Source organism: Chiloscyllium plagiosum, unplaced genomic scaffold (assembly GCF_037043375.1).
Source record: "Chiloscyllium plagiosum isolate Xiang-an unplaced genomic scaffold, Cpla_swu_hap1 HiC_scaffold_28, whole genome shotgun sequence".
Classification (NCBI taxonomy): domain Eukaryota; kingdom Metazoa; phylum Chordata; class Chondrichthyes; order Orectolobiformes; family Hemiscylliidae; genus Chiloscyllium; species Chiloscyllium plagiosum.
Genome location: NW_028270166.1, coordinates 34382554 through 34399267, shown reverse-complemented (window position 1 = coordinate 34399267; position 16714 = coordinate 34382554). Strand labels below are relative to the sequence as shown.

At 42.7% G+C, this 16714-nt stretch overlaps 1 protein-coding gene across 4 annotated transcripts in view; it reads right to left on the bottom strand.

Annotated features, from left to right (window-relative positions):
• Nucleotides 1–16407, bottom strand: part of LOC122565227 (caytaxin-like) — a 54400-nt gene extending 37993 nt beyond the window's left edge. Inside the window, exons 1-2 of one of the 4 annotated variants that reach the window (XM_087976113.1) lie at nucleotides 16389–16407; nucleotides 7314–7428 (exon numbers count right to left, since the gene is read on the bottom strand). In XM_087976113.1, the coding sequence (XP_087832239.1) occupies nucleotides 7314–7390 (77 nt within the window). In that variant the 5' untranslated portion in view covers nucleotides 7391–7428; nucleotides 16389–16407. Of the gene's footprint in view, nucleotides 1–1062; nucleotides 1217–7313; nucleotides 7429–7567; nucleotides 7965–16388 lie in introns of those variants that run through there. The other 3 variants (XM_087976114.1, XM_043720986.2, XM_043720987.2) reach the window with 3 other exon arrangements.
• Between the last annotated feature and the right edge of the window lie 307 nt (nucleotides 16408–16714).

Below are 16714 nucleotides of genomic sequence, written 5' to 3'. Positions count from 1 at the left end.
ACTTCCAAAGATATGTTTATTGGTCAGAGCATCGAGTATAGGAGTTAGGGTGTCATGTTTTGGCTGCACAGGACAATGATTAGGCGACCTTTGGAATACTGTGTTCAACTCTGGTCTTCATGCTACTGGAAGGATATTGTTAAACTTGAAAGGGTTCAGCAAAGATTTACAAGGATATTGCCATGGTTGGAGTATTTCAACTACAGGGATAGGCTGGGCTTTTTTTTCTTTGGAGCATCAGAGGCTGAGGGGTGACCTTATGGAGTTGTATAAAATCAAGAGGGGCATGGATAGGGTGAATAGTCAAGATCTTTTCTCCCAGGGTAGGAGTGAACAAACCCGGAAGCCTTAGGTTTAAGGTGAGAGGGGAAAGATTTAAAAGGGACCTAAGGGGCAACTTTTTCATGCAGAGGGTGGTGCATGTATGGAACGAGCTGCCAGAGGAAGGGGTGGAGGCTTGTACAATTACAACATTTAAAAGGCATCTGGATGGGTATACGAATAGGAAGGGTTTAGAGGGATATGGACCAAAAGTGTGACTAGATTAATTTAGAATATCTGGTCAGCATGGACAAGTTGGATCAAAGGGTCTGATTCCATGCCGTATAGCTCTATAACTCTGATTAATATTTTAGTATAGTGTTCAAAAGCAATAACTTTACATTCAGCTGCACACTGTATAAGGAGGCTTCCCACACACGTGGGAGCTATGGAGAATGCTTTGTACTATATACCCACACCACACAACAGCAGCAGGATCAGCAGCAGCACACCAGAGAAATCCAGATTTAAACACTGCAAGGAAAGACAGGATGCAAGGTTCAAAATGGAAGTCAGCTGGTAACAGTACTGCATAGCACTGCACTCAATAATGAAACACTGTCACATAAGCAAGTCTTTGTAACACCTCAAGCATCAACAGACTGAAATTTGGATACATCAAATAAACAAGGCAAAATAAATTCTTAAATTATATTTTTTAAATTGTCCAAACATTAACATTTCATTTCATTCTAACGGGACTGATCAAAACATCGCACAGAAATAGAAATGGTATCTCACCTTTTTGAATCTTTTCATCAGTAGGCAAGGAAATATATCATGTGAAAATAATCTTTCCTGTCAGAAATGTGTCTATAGAAACAGCTGGGGCTTCACAGTCCTGCCACCATTTTGATGTTACTGTCACATGATTGGGATGCGATTCCTTGTACGGGATATTATAGTCACCCCTAACATCCCCATACAGATTAAATGGAATAAGCTAAGCATTTCTAATGAGGGAGATGTGAACTGAGCATGCCCAACATCTCCATAGGGATCAGCATCACTTCAGGATGATGGGAACAAAGGATTAAGCCCGGTCACAAGAGCATCACTTTATGTCTGTTTGTACAGACTAGCTTTCAAACCTATCACTACACACCTTTACATTGACTGATTACGTTCACTCCTGCTGCTAAATTGCTTGTGGCCCTGATAGGAAAGAAAAATAAAAGCATCTTCAATTCTGGATGAGAATCAATCCTTCCCTCTTGAAGGGGCTGAATCCCTGCTGCAGTATAGGTTCCATCACCTTCTGGTTCCTTAGCTAAGTGGCCGTTCTTTATGCCCGAGCCTGGACAGTGAGTGCAGAAGCTATTCAACAACAGGAGCATCACTGTGGATGAGTATGAATTAGGATCATCAGAAGATGGAGTAAAATTGAATGGATAGAAATTGTATATGTATCACTGATTCCGTCTTTTCACAGAGTTCAATTTCTACACTCATTATGCAATCCAGTTGTAAGCTCCTGCTGATACAGCAATGATGCCAACCAGTGTCTCAATGGGTAAATTCACTTGCCTGATATGATGCTGAGCTACACAGTGTGAAAGGCTCCACGTCATGTGGGTAGAGTCTAATTCAATCGATGATATATGGCCTTTTGGAACTGAAATTGGTTTACAGCAAACACAGTACATTGGTCATATATTAGATCTTAAAAGTTGCCGTACCAGTCAGGCTCCTGTCCTTGTCTCACTTCATTCAAACAAACAGACATACCATCTGCTGACTTTTGTGACCCTCAGAGTACACTCATCTAATAGTAAAATATACTTAAGATTTCTGAAAGGGGATTCTATCTGCGAAGATTTAAGGGAATGTCTGCTGTGACGTTCAATGGAAACATTTGTTGTGACAATCTGTGGATATGTTCCACTTGTAAATGTCAGTTTTTACAACATGTATTACCTTATCGTTTTCTCCACCTTTGCTCTAGTTGGTGAAGGGCTGCCTTTCACATCAAAGGACTGAAAGGGAGTACTGACTTTAAATAATTCACTGAAATCCAGCTGAAACTAATGACCATCTCCCCGCCTCCTGGTTACAAAAGACATTTGGGCTGCTTCAAGCAATAATTAGGAGCAGGAGTAGGTCAGTCTTCACATTCCAAAGAAACATTAGCACTAAATTGCCAATTCAACCACAAGAGTGACATATAAAGTTGAATAGAGGCAACAGTGCTAACTTCGTGTCATGTGCCACTCTGAATTTCTGCAACAGTGATCAACAAGGTACATCATAAGCATAAAATGCTAGAAACACTCAGTGTTGCTCAATGGTTAGCACTGCTGCCTCACAATGCCAGGGACCCAAGTTCAATCTCAGCCTTGGGTTACTATCTGTGTCTGCTAGCTGCTCTGGTTTTCTACTATGGTCCAAAAATCCAAAAATGTGCAGGTTAGGTGCACTGGCCATGCTAAAGTGTCTGTGGTGACTGGGAATGTGCAGGCTGGGGGTGAGTTAGCCATGGTAAAAATGAGTGGTTACAGGGCTAGGGTGAGATCTGAGTGGAATGACTATTTGGAGTGTTGGTGCAGACTCAATTAGTCAAATGGCTTCTTTCTGCACTGTAGGTATTCTGTCACTTTAGATCAGGCAGCATCTGTGGTGAGAGAAAGATTTAATATTGTAGACCTGTGACTCTTTGTCAGGTCAGGCCCAAAGGGAGGCAATAGCCTAGCAGTATTATCACTAGAGAATTAATCCAGAGAATTAATTCATCATACTGTGGCAGATGATGAAATTTGAATTCACAAAAATCTGGAATTATAAGAGTCGATTAGCGGAAAAACCCATCTGGTTCACTAATACTCTTTAGGGAAGAAAACTGCCATCTTTACCTGGTGGGCGATATATAATTCCAGACGCACAGTAATGTGGTTGGCTTGGCTCTTCACTGCCCTCTAGGCCATTAAGAATAGTCAATAAATGCTGACCCAGCCAGCAACACCCTCATCTCATGAATGAATTAAAAAAAACATTGACTGAGACTGTCCAGGCACAGGACTGACATTGGGATCAATGTGCACTCTGAGCTCATGTTGGTGGTCAGTGGGACCACAGTGGCAATCTATAGGTGGGATGGCGGGGGAGGAGGTAAAATATTTTTTCCTCTGAGGAAAGGGGGCATTGCAGCCAGAGGCCCATTCCTTGGGCCACAGAGCCTCTAGCCATAATAGCAATCACTAGGAAACCATTGAGAGGGCACTCCCATACCACTGCCAGCCACACTATTCATTGATGTGTTCCTCTGCTGCTGGCAAAATGTCCAGGGCCTGGGAAAATGGATGCCAATTGACCTTGTACTCCATTGGTGGGCTGACAGGCCACTACCATCCTCAACGTTGGGTTTGGCAGGCAAGTGAGGGAGCTCCACAGCAATTTACTCCCCAGCCCATAAATGTCCCACCAACCCTGCCTCCCAGCTCATCCCCTGGGTACTGACATAAACCCAGACAATAACTGTTTTCCCTTGTTGCAGACCTTGAGAAACATGCTGAGTATTTCCAGAATTTTTCAGATTTCTAGAATGTGCAGTATTTTCGTTCTTGAAAGGAATGATAAGCTGCAGGTTTTCATGTGCAGTTTCCCCATACACTGTTTGCTCAGTCAGCTCCTCATTCACTTACTATCAAGTGAAGGTCAGGCTCTCACCATTTTAAAATGGCCCTTTCACTTGCTCTTTAAAACCTTGGCTAACACAACTATCACATAGCAACCCAGTAAAAATATTTTTCCTTGTTAAAATTCTTATTGTTTGGTAATATATTTAATTTCTCAAGATGGGAATTTGCCTTTCAATGACTGGCCATAATTCAAAAATATTTCACTGGCTGATGGGATAACCTGAGGTTTTGAAAGGCACTATAAAAAGCAGGACTTTTCCTTTGCCCTCTTCTACCCAGCAGGAAATAGGGAAATCTGTATCTAGTCCATCCCACAGCTGGCAAGCACATGAATGGAGGCCAAAAGTCACATGGGGGAACAATTCTGCAAATAGATGGATGGGGAGCTGGGCTGCAAATCTCAATTTCCAACCTTTACAACTAATGCTGCCAGAACGTTCAAGTTCAATCTGAACTGCTTGTGTCAATCCTGACTGTTACCCAATTGTATTGTGTGCTTCTGAGAGATCCGCATTCAGGATGTGCTGCAGTTCTCTACCTGGGACTCTGCATTAATTATTATCACCATGCTGAGTCACCTGTATATGGTTAAGCATCTCATTCACTTCATGCACTGCGAAGTGACAGGTTATATTGTACTGAAACATTTATACTGGGTATGCACTTCCTTTCTTACAATTTGCAATCACACATTTCTGTTAATATTCCTGTCAGTTTTGCTGTCAATGTTCATGGTGTTTGCAGGCTCTGGCATTCTACATGGATTCTGAAACATCCTTTTCAATTCACTTGGGTACAAAAATAATGACATTAACTGTCTATTAGGGTTAGTTATTAGCCATTAAGTTAGTAGTGCTTGTCTAAGGACCCTTCAGATGCTGAAATTAGACTTTATTACTTTGAGTATCCACAGGTAAATGCTCAAAAAAAATCTCTTTGAGGTGTGAGACTCACTCTAAAACATATTATGTATCTGCTTGGTTCTTTCATCAAGAGTTAGGAAAGCTATGCTTTCAAGCCTCATTCCAGGAACTGAAACAAAACCTAAACTGGCACCAAATGTTATTGAAGATTCTATCCATCAAATAATTCAGCCCATCATGTCTGTGCCAAGTCATTCCACTTGACCTGCAAGCTTCTCCTTTCCTAGTAAATATTCAATTTTCCCTATAAAAGGTACTACCAAACTTGCTGCCACTATTCTGTCAGCCAGAAAATTCCAGATTATTGCAGATCATTGCACAAACAAATTTCTCTTCACCTTCTATAACATCAGGAGATGTAGAAGAAGCAGGTCATTCGATCCATCAGATCTGCTCCACCATTCAATGAGATCAAATTTCCTGCCTTTTCCCCATAATTCTTGATTTCCTTTAATGATTAAAAACCTTTCTATATCAGCTTTAGAATTACTACAGTATGGAAAACAGGCCATTTGGCCCACTGAACTGACAATGTCCCTCTGGAGAGCATCCCACCCAGACCCATCTTATCGTTGTAATCCTGCATTTCCCAAGGCTAACCCATCTAACCTGCACTTCTCTGTATACTATGGGCAATTTAGCATGGCCAATCGACCTAACCTGCACATCTTTGGACTGTAGGGGGAAGCCCAGAGGACCTAGAGGTAACCCATGCAGACACGGGCAGAACATGCAAACTCCAGACAGTCAGTCACTCAAGGCTGGAATTGAACCTGGGTCCCTAGTCCTATGAGGCAGCTGTGCTAACCACTAAGCCACTGTGTCACGTCTGTATACTTAATACCCCAACATTTACAGCCCTCTGTGGTAAAGAATACCACAGATTCACTACCTTCTGAGGGATTAAATTCTTCCTTATCTGTCTTGAATGAGTGATCCCTTACTCTGAGATTACACCCTCTGGTTCTTGACACTTCCACAAGGCACTCATCCACAACCTCTCAACATCTACCATGTCAGACACCCTGAGAATATTATATGCTTTAATAAGGTCACCTCTCATTCCTTTAAACTCCAATGAATACAGGATCAATCTACTCAACCTCTCCTCATAAGACAATTCCCACACCCAGGACCAATGTAATGAACCTTTTCTGGATGGGCCCCCATGCCAGTATATCTTCCCTAAGATAAAGAACCCATAACTATTCACAGTATTCCAGGTGTGGTCTAACTAATGCCTTGGAAAGTTTTAACAAACCTCCCTACTTTTACACTTTAATGATAAGGACTAACATCCAATTCGTCTTCCCTTTTACCTGCTGAATTTGGATGCCAGCTTCTTGTGATTGATGCACGAGGACCCACTAATCTCTGTTCTGCAGACTTCCACAGTCCTTCTCTATTTACATGTTAATGTTTCTCTATATTTCCCAGAAAAGTGCATAACCTCACATTTTTCTATATTGTATTCCATCTGCCAAGTTTTTGCATACTCACTTAACCTGCCTACTACTGTGTGATTTAAAACTGTGTGATTTAAAACTGTGTGATTTAAAACCGTCTTCTCACCTGGATGTTGAAGATATTAAATTGAAATCTCCAACCAACTGTCCCCTGGTTCCAGATCCTATGTCACAATTTGAAGCTGAGCAAGGAGCTTAACATTCTTCCCATAACTGATCATTTATCACACAATTATCGGATATTAGTTGAGTTGGTTGGTTATTGTTTATTTCCTACACAAAAGCAGTCACTGTACTTCCACACTGGTGATCATATAAAGCACTTTGAGACTATGAAAGGACACAACAGATATGCAGATATTATTAGATGTACATTTGAGATACATAAGGGTTGGATTGTCTGTCAGATCCAGTGCCTCAAACATTGTCTTTCCAATTACAATTGCAATTTGTAATTACAATTACAAACTAAAAATGTTGCCTCTCTCCTGAAGGCACTAATAGTCTCTGGGTACCAGCTCCATGTAAAGCAGCGACACTTTGATTATTCATTGGGACAAAATCAGTCGGCTATTCAACCACCGGCAGCATCACATGTCTGCTTGTCCAACATTGGCGCTAACTAATGTGAATTTTCCTACAGGGATCACAAGATCCTATCTGGTACCATCCCAATTTACACCCCCTACATCCTAAACAGAGGCACAATTAGGGTTCTTTCTGGGCAAGGAGGGAAATAACTAAGATTTAAAGAATCAGTGAAATCCCGAAAGGACAAACATATCAGGCAATGAATCTGGAACCGCGATCTACTGAGACAGGCAGTGAAAGAGTTAACAGCATAAATGTTTGCAGCAGGGCTTTGTGTCCCTGATGCTCTCAGCTTCGTCGGGAGTGCTCCCTTGAAAATTGATGGGCTCTCAGCACAAACGTAAATGTGGAGATGTGACAGCATCTGGATAGCTAACCTGGGAAAATCATCATCCTGCCATTCCTCTTTCAGTTCAACATTTTCCATTCGAAGTGCTGCCTCACTGGTCCCCATCAGAATCCCGAAGATGGTGGGCTAAAACAATTCGGCAGCTGAACAAATATAATAAATGATACGTATTATAAACATCAAAAGGTGCTGTCTAGTACAAGCACATAAAATCATTTTGATACATCATTTATCTGGTATTGAAATAACAACAAAAGAAACAGTTAGAAAAGGACCACTTACATTCAGTCTCTGATCCTTTACAGCTTATTATTTTAATAAGAAATGGTCCTTTTGTCCATCTCCAACGTATTCCTCCGTCTGCTTCTCCTGAAGCAGATTATTTAAATTGTTGGAACTAAAAGCAGTGTCTTAAATAAGCTGAACCTTTTGCCACCTTCACTTGAAGCCTTGTTATGCTGACTATATCAGTGCTTTCTTCACCATTACGGGTGCAGATGCCAATCACTGACTTATTTTTGCATTGCCAGAACACTGCTGGTAGGCACAGTGCTGTGTGCAGAGGTAATTACCAGGTTGGCAGGCACATCAGCAAACAGCAGTTTGATTGGTGGCATCCTGTGATGAAATCTGCCAGCACCATCCAATCATCAACAGAAGGGAGAAATCAGAACATATTGTTCAAACTGTGCCACATCTTCTCTATCTGGGCATTGCTCAATCCTGCTTTATCTGCTCTGTCTCTCTCTCCACCTCCCCCCCACCCCCCCAACTCCTCTCTCTCTTGCTCCCACCTCACTTCCACAAACAAATAATTCCTCTCATTGGAATAACTGAAAACGACACAACCTCCAAAGGATGTGTGGTGTTGGTCACAGTCATCGAGTTGCACAGCATGGAAACAGACCCTTCAGGGGAAAGTGAGGACTGCAGATGCTGGAGATCAGAGTCGAGAGTGTAGTGCTGGAAAAGCACAGCAGGTCAGGCAGCAGAAGGAGCAGGAGAATCGACATTTCGGGCTTAAGCCCTTTATCAGGTTGATTCTCCTGCTCCTTGGATGCTGCCTGACCTGCTATGCTTTTCTAGCATTACACTATCGAAACAGACCCTTCAGTCCAATTCATCTATGTTGACCAAATATCCCAAATTAATCTAGTCCCATTGGGCCCATATCCCTCTAAACTGTTCTTTTTCATGTACCCATTCAGATGCCTTTTAAATCTTGTAACTGAACCAGCCTCCTCCACTTCCTTTGGCAACTCATTCCATTTACGCGCCACTCTCTGCATGAATAAGTTGCCCCTTTGAAATCTTTCTCTTCTCATCTTAAACCTATGCCCTCTAGTTTTGAACTCCCCTAACCTGGGAAAAAGACATTGGCTATTCACCCTAACGATGCCCACAGCATGTATCAGAAAGTTGCTGAGCCGTAAGCTTGGTGCAGAAATTGCAGAGGACTAGCAGGGAATATAGAAACAGGAGTGAAGATAGGATGCTTACTCATGTGTCTCCTATGGGGTTGCTATACTCAAAATATAGTTGAAAAAAATTTCCTATTTCCTTCAACCACTCCTGAAGTTGCTTCCTCTTGTTGGAGTACTGGCTGTTAATCAGTCCCCGAATGTCTCACACACTATCTATGACTTCAGACAACGAGAAGTTCTACAGGCTTTTCAAATGTGGGAAGTAAGGCTAATTCTAACCTTACCAATGTTAATATTTCCCACAATAAGTCACTGGATATCAGCCAATCTTAAAACATGCAGGTCACTGATTTTTTAAAAAATACATGATTATGATGTAATATGACAGAAATTGTTCAAAATAACAAAAGGAGAGGAATTATTTTATAAAACCAGACCTTTTACAGTGAAACAGAGTCTAGATCAAGGCGAAACTCCACACAGAGTCGTGAGGCTGTGGATTTGAATTCTTGCTGAGATGTACAAGACTGAAAATTAGAATGGATGGTTGAAGATAAAGTGGATGAAGAGATGGAGCAGATAAACTAAAGGCATTTATAATAATGTACAGATATGTAAGTCAAAAATCATTAGGCACTGATTGGTTCTGTCTTTTGTTATGACAGGAAACCTCCTTTGGAAGAATGATATGAAGTAAAGGACAAGCAAGAAAATTGTTTAATTTTGATCCATATTGTTGTAAGCGTCAGCCTGGGGAGGGGGAAGGGATGACACACACACAGGCAACCTTTTATTTGCCTTGTGCACTCAGTCAGTATTCTCTGAATATGGTGGATCCTCCAGATGTTTCATTATAAAGCTACAAATGTTTGTTTGAATGAACTGTGCAGACAATGAGCTGCTTGTTCAAATTCCATGATTTCAGGACAAGTGAACTTCCACTTGCTGCATGTATCCTGCTAATGTGCAGAAATTTACTTAATGATTTGCCAAGTGCGTGTGTAGGATGAAAATGGCAGACAACCAGGACAAAATATCTAAAAGGAAATAAAGATGGGCAGGATGTTTATTGACATAACCAATAAAGGATGGCTGCACTCACTGTTTGGATTTTAAAAATCTGCATTTTCACTTTCTCCCTCCTCCCTCTGAAGATGGTGGCCTCAGCATTTGGGTGCACACAGCTGCTTTCTCAGCATTTGAGGAGCTGCTTTGTTTTTAGAATGTCTTTGATGATGCACTTCCACATTTCCAGTGCTGACCACACATGGGTACCTGCAATGATTGGAATGAGGTCAGCCACGTGGCCATCATAGAGTATGAGTTTCCTGGTTGCAGCTGTTAACCCGGTCCAATCAGGGAGCCCTGGCTGACAGATATAATCAGGAGCAAGGTGGGAGGGATGGGTGGCTTGCTGGGGTGGGATTGTATTCTACGCACTGTTTCTCATTTGGTTGGTCGGTCTTGTATGTTTTGTTACTGTTAATTGATGACTGAGAGTGGGATTTGAGGTTTGTCCTCATTTCTCTGAAAACTGGTTGAACGGTGCGGTTTTGCCATCCCTTTCTCCTGCAAGTTACTGTTTCTTGTACAAGGCTGTTCATGTTTGTTTGTAATTTGTACTGGTTAATAAAATATAACCAGAAAAGAAAAAGAAATAAACAGGAGCATTAGAGGTTCTGTCCACTTTAGGAGCCAGCTTGGATCTAGCTGAGTTAGTGTCATGTACGATGTGAATAAAGGATGACTTGTTGACAGGGTACAGACCTTAGAGGAGTTATTTCAGTGCCATTTTGGTGAGGGCGTTGGCAAGTGCACAGGAAGATAAAGAGCTGACAAACTGTGACACATCCTGATTTCAAGAATTCTGCAAAGACCACTTATTAGAAGTCTGCAACAGTTTGCACCCACTTTGACAGGCAGAATGAGAGGTGAAATGGAGCTACTTGAACATGGAAGAGGAAGAGATGGAGAAGGACTCTCAACAGGAGACTGCAATTTTACACCCCAAAACCACAGTGGGAATAAAGTATTTAGATGTCCCTGTTTCACTAAGAAGACCTTCAGTGAAATATACCACTCGTTGTAGCCGGGACTGTTGCATCAGAGCCAGCATTGCCAGAGGCTCTGACATTGAACTTCACCACGCTACATCTCTCGCTTGAGCAGATGGTACTTGAAACATTTTTGACTTTGCAGTCCAATGTTGTATAGAGAAGTCACTGAGGCTCCAATACAGCTGAATAAATTTAATTCTTTCTTGTCAGTAAGGAGGAAGGAAAACGAGCATGCAGCTTTGTGAGACTGCAGGTTTCCCCAAGGTGCATGGTGCTTTACATTGCTCACACAACGATTTGTGGGCACCATGTATCAACGCTGAGGTCTATCATAACTGTAAGGAATTCCATCTCTCTCAATATTCACAGTGTACGGCCACACAGCATAATGTGCAATTCCACCTGACAGCAGTGTCTTCATTTTGCAGTGGTCTGCAGTGCCATTTGCCACCATTGCAAACTACAGAGTGGCTACTAAGAGACAAGAGCTGGTCATTGGCCATATGGATCAGTGTTCTGTTACACGCGCACAAACACGCGTGCAAGATCCATACAATAAAAGCCATGTCGATAAACAAAATGTGATTGGGAATGCCGTTGGGAATTACACAACGCTACCATTGCCTGGGCCACTCTCGAGGAATTCTACAGTATTCAGCAGAATATGTCAAGGTTTGTCATACTACATACTACATGCTACATGTTGCACATCCTCATTATCATGATGAGACAGATTTGGCATCAGCTAAATAGCAACCAGCTCAGGAGCAGGAAGAGAAGAGGCAAGTCACAATTCCTTTCAAACTGATTAGCTCATTTACATGCACAAGGGAATCCCCATTCATCAAAATCTCACAGCTTACCTTCTCCCTGTCACTGATCATCACCGAATACTCTTACCATTAAGGTCAAAATGCAAACCACCACAAAGCCAGCAATCCAAACAAAGTTTGTAACTTGAACATTTCAGATTGCATACAGGATGCAGCTAGTCACCCTTCTGCATTACCAGGTGCCTATCTTCAGTGAGTTAATCTTAGTGCTCTGACACAATGCTACATGATTGCCTATAATGAGGCTGGTGGAAGGTTGATGATTTTCAATGGTGAAAACTACCGATGACCTTGCAGGACAACCTTGAGCAGCTCTGACCCATCTTGGCAAGGGTTAGTAGTCTGGGCTGGCTGCTTGATAAACCCAGCAAAAGCCGAGTGGAGTGGCAGGAGTGAATGATGGTTTCAGCCCCACTGCTGGACATTGCCTCCATTAGGTCCATGCCAATAATGGCAGGCACCATCCCTTCCATGCAAGGAAGCTCATACAATGTCGCCAGCCCCTCGCAGTTACAGTCATAGAGATGTACAGCATGGAAATGGACCCTTCGGTCCGACCTGCCCATGCCAACCAGATATCCCAACCCAATCTAGTCCCACCTGCCAGCACCCAGCCCATATCCCTCCAAACCCTTCCTATTCATATACCCATCCAAATGCCTCTTAAATGTTGCAATTGTACCAGCCTCCACCACATCCTCTGGCAGCTCATTCCATACACGTACCACCCTCTGCGTGAAAAAGTTGCCCCTTAGTTCTCTTTTATATCTTTTCCCTCTCACCCTAAACCTATGCCCTCTAGTTCTGGACTCCCTGACCCCAGGGAAAATACTTTGTCTATTTATCCTATCCATGCCCCTCGTAATTTTGTAAACCTCTATAAGGTCTCCCCTCTGCCTCCAACGCTCTAGGGAAAACAGCCCCAGCCTGTTCAGCCTCTCCCTGCAGCTCAGGTCCTCCAACCCTGGCAACATCCTTGTAAATCTTTTCTGAACCCTTTCAAGTTTCACATCTTTCCGATAGGAAGGAGACCAGAACTGCACGTAATATTCCAACAGTGGCCTAACCAATGTCCTGTGCAGCTGCAACATGATCTTCCAACTCCTGTACTCAATACTCTGACCAATAAAGGAAAGCATACCAAATGCCTTCTTCGCTATCCTATCTATCTGTGACTCCACTTTCAAGGAGCTATGAACCTGCACTCCAAGATCTCTTTGTTCAGCAACACTCCCTAGGACCTTACCATTAAGCGTATAAGTCCTGCTAAGATTTGCTTTCCCAAAATGCAACACCTCGCATTTATCTGAATTAAACTCCATCTGACACTTCTCAGCCCATTGGCCCATCCAATCAAGATCCTGTTGTAATCTGAGGTAACCCTCTTTGCTGTCCACTACACCTCCAATTTTGGTGTCATCTACAAACTTGGTAACGGTACCTCTTATGCTCGCATCCAAATCATTTATGTAAATGACAAAAAGTAGAGGGCCCAGCACCGATCCTTGTGGCACTCCACTGGTCACAGGCCTCCAGTCTGAAATACAACCCTCCACCATCACCCTCTGTCTTCTCCTGCGAGTAAGTGTAATCTGTGCCAGTAAGAATGGTGCAACGCAGCTGTCATGCTCTTTGTTGGTTAGCTGGCAGTGTGTAAATTTTGTGAGATGTGGGTATGTGGCTTCCAGCTAAACAAAGTTTGGTGAGGTGAAGTCACAAATGTGAGATGTGAGTTGTAATTGATTAAGACTGTCATTATGTGAATGATGGAAGTTGGTACATTGATCAATGTACGATGCCAGTGGTTCATTATATTACATTTGAAGGTGCATTCACTGATCGTGAGATCACTGAATTTTTTGCAGCAGCCCTATCAGATTGAGGCTCAATGCCTGACATTGACAGCCATAGCCCTCTGGTTTCATTGCCTTTGAGAACAGATCTTGAAGGATTCCTGGCTCTCTGCTATAGGATGACATTTCTCCTCCTCTCTCCTCATCAAAGGCCTTCAATGCAGCACTGGAAAGTCTTAATATCTACAATCTGCCTTGATTTACTGTTCCTGTGCCTTTTTCCAGGTAAAATTCATTTTTACAATGACGTCTGATATTTGCTTCTACCAAAACATACCTTCCCATAAGAGATGCAGACGAGCTTTAAGGTTCAGGCCAACGTGATGATACTTAACCCATCCACCTCTCAACAGCAAACTAAGACGGACAGGACAACATAATGATTTAAATAAACTGGCAGCAACAAGTTTATATGCTGCATGCTTTGGAAACAATGGGCATATTAATCATGTATTATAATGTCTGCAACAATAAAGTCATAGAGATGTACAGCATGGAAACAGACCTTTCAGTCCAACCCGTCCATGCCAACCAGATATCCCAACCCAATCTAGTCCCACCTGCCAGCACCCGGCCCATATCCCTCCAAACCCTTCCTATTCATATACCCATCCAAATGCCTCTTAAATGCTGCAATTGTACCAGCCTCCACCACATCCTCTGGCAGCTCATTCCATACACGTACCACCTCTGCATGAAAAAGTTGCCCCTTAGGTCTCTCTTATATCTTTCCCCTCTCACCCTAAACCTATGCCCTCTAGTTCTGGACTCCCACACCCCAGGGAAAATACTTTGTCTATTTATCCTATCCATGCCCCTCATAATTTTGCAAACCTCTATAAGGTCACCCCTCAGCCTCCGACACTCCAGGGAAAACAGCCCCAGCCTGTTCAGTCTCTCCCTATAGCTCAAATCCTCCAACCCTGGCAACATCCTTGGAAATATTTTCTGAACCCTTTCAAGTTTCACAACATCTTTCCGATAGAAAGGAGACCAGAATTGCACGTAATATTCCAAAAGTGGCCCAACCAATATCCTGAAACATCACCTCCCAACTCCTGTACTCAATACTCTTACCAATAAAGGAAAGCATACCAAATGCTGCCTTCACTATCCTATCTACTTGCGACTCCACTTTCAAGGAGCTATGAACCTGCACTCCAAGGTCTCTTTGTTCAGCAATACTCCCTAGGACCTTACCATTAAGTGTATAAGTCCTGCTAAGATTTGCTTTCCAAAAATGCAGCACCTCGCATTTATCTGAATTAAACTCCATCTGCCACTTCTCAGCCCATTGGCCCATCTGGTCCAGATCCTGTTGTAATCTGAGATAACCCTCTTCGCTGTCCACTACACCTCCAATTTTGGTGTTGTCTGCAAACTTAGTAACTATCTCTTATGCTCGCATTCAAATCATTTATGTAAATGACAAAAAGTAGAGGGCCCAGCATCGATCCTTGTGGCACTCCACTGGTCACAGGCCTCCAGTCTTAAAAACCCTCCACCACCACCTCTGTCTTCTGCCTTTGAGCCAGTTCTGTTTGCAAATGGCTAGTTCTCCCTGTATTCCATGAGGTTGAACCTTGTTAATCAGTCTCCCATGGGGAACCTTGTCGAACGCCTTACTGAAGTCCATGTAGATCACATCTACTCCTCTGCCCTCATCAATCGTCTTTGTTACATCTTCAAAAAACCCAATTATGTTTGTGAGACATGATTTTCCACGCACAAAGCCATGTTGACTATCCCAAATCAGTCCTTGCCTTTCCAAATATATGTACGTCCTGTCCCTCAGGATTCCCTTCAACAACTTGCCCACCACCGAGGTCAGGCTCACCGGTCTATAGTTCCCTGGCTTGTCTTTACTGCCCTTCTTAAACAATGGCACCACGTTTGCCAACCCCCAGTCTTCCGGCACTTCACCTGTGACTATCCATGATACAAATATCTCAGCAAGAGGTCCAGCAATCACTTCTCTAGCTTCCCACAGAATTCTCGGGTACACCTGATCAGGTCCTGGGGATTTATCCACCTTTAATCTCTTCAAGACATCCAGCACTTCCTCCTCTGTAATATGGACATTTTGCAAGATGTCGCCATCTATTTCCCTACAGTCTATATCTTCCATATCCTTTTCCACAGTAAATACTGATGCAAAATATTCATTTAGTATCTCCCCCATTTTCTGTGGCTCCACACAATGGCCGCCTTGCTGATCTTTGAGGGGCCCTATTCTCTCCCTAGTTACCCTTTTGTCCTTAATATATTTGTAAAAACCCTTTGAATTCTCCTTAATTCTATTTGCCAAAGCTATCTCATGTCCCCTTCTACGCCCTCCTGATTTCTCTCTTAAGTTTTCTCCTACTTCCTTTCTACTCTTCTAAGGATTCACTCGATCTATCCTGTCTATACCTGACATATGCTTCCTTTTTTTTCTGATCCAAACCCACAATTTCTTTAGTCATCCAGCATTCCCTATACCTACCAGCCTTTCCTTTCACCATAACAGGAATATACTTTCTCTGGATTCTTGTTGTCTCATTTCTGAAGGCTTCCCATTTTCCAGCCGTCCCTTTACCTGCGAACATCTGCCCCCAATCAGCTTTCGAAAGTTCTTGCCTAATACCGTCAAAATTGGCCTTTCTCCAATTTAGAACTTCAACTTTTAGATCTGGTCTATCCTTTTCCATCACTATTTTAAAACAAATAGAATTATGGTCGCTGGCCCCAAAGTGCTCCCCCACGGACACCTCAATCACCTGCCCTGCCTTATTTCCCAAGAGTCGGTCAAATTTTGCACCTTCTCTAGTAGGTGCATCCACATACTGAATCAGAAAATTGTCTTGTACGCACTTAAGAAATTCCTCTCCGTCTAAACCTTTAAACAATGTTCAGGTTTATCAAATCATAATTGTACAATTGCAAATTACAATTACCATTGTCTCTTGATAAAGTACAGTTCATTGAGTAATAGTTGATCTTCAGTCTTCCAAGGGCAGAAGCTTGTTGTGGTCGCAGGGTATAACAAACCAAACGGAAGACCAGCAACCGACCCTTGCTGTCTGTCAAACTGCACACCAATAGGTAATGGTGAAGTCCCTGGAATCATGGACATATGGAGCAGAAATCCTGCTTAGCAAGAGCTACCAGCCATTCAGAAGCTTCAGCACTTGTGCTAGGGAGCAACATTGAGGAGTACATAGCTGTTGGTGGGTTCTGATGAAGTGTTGCTGGACTCAAAAAGTTAACTCTGCTTCTCTTT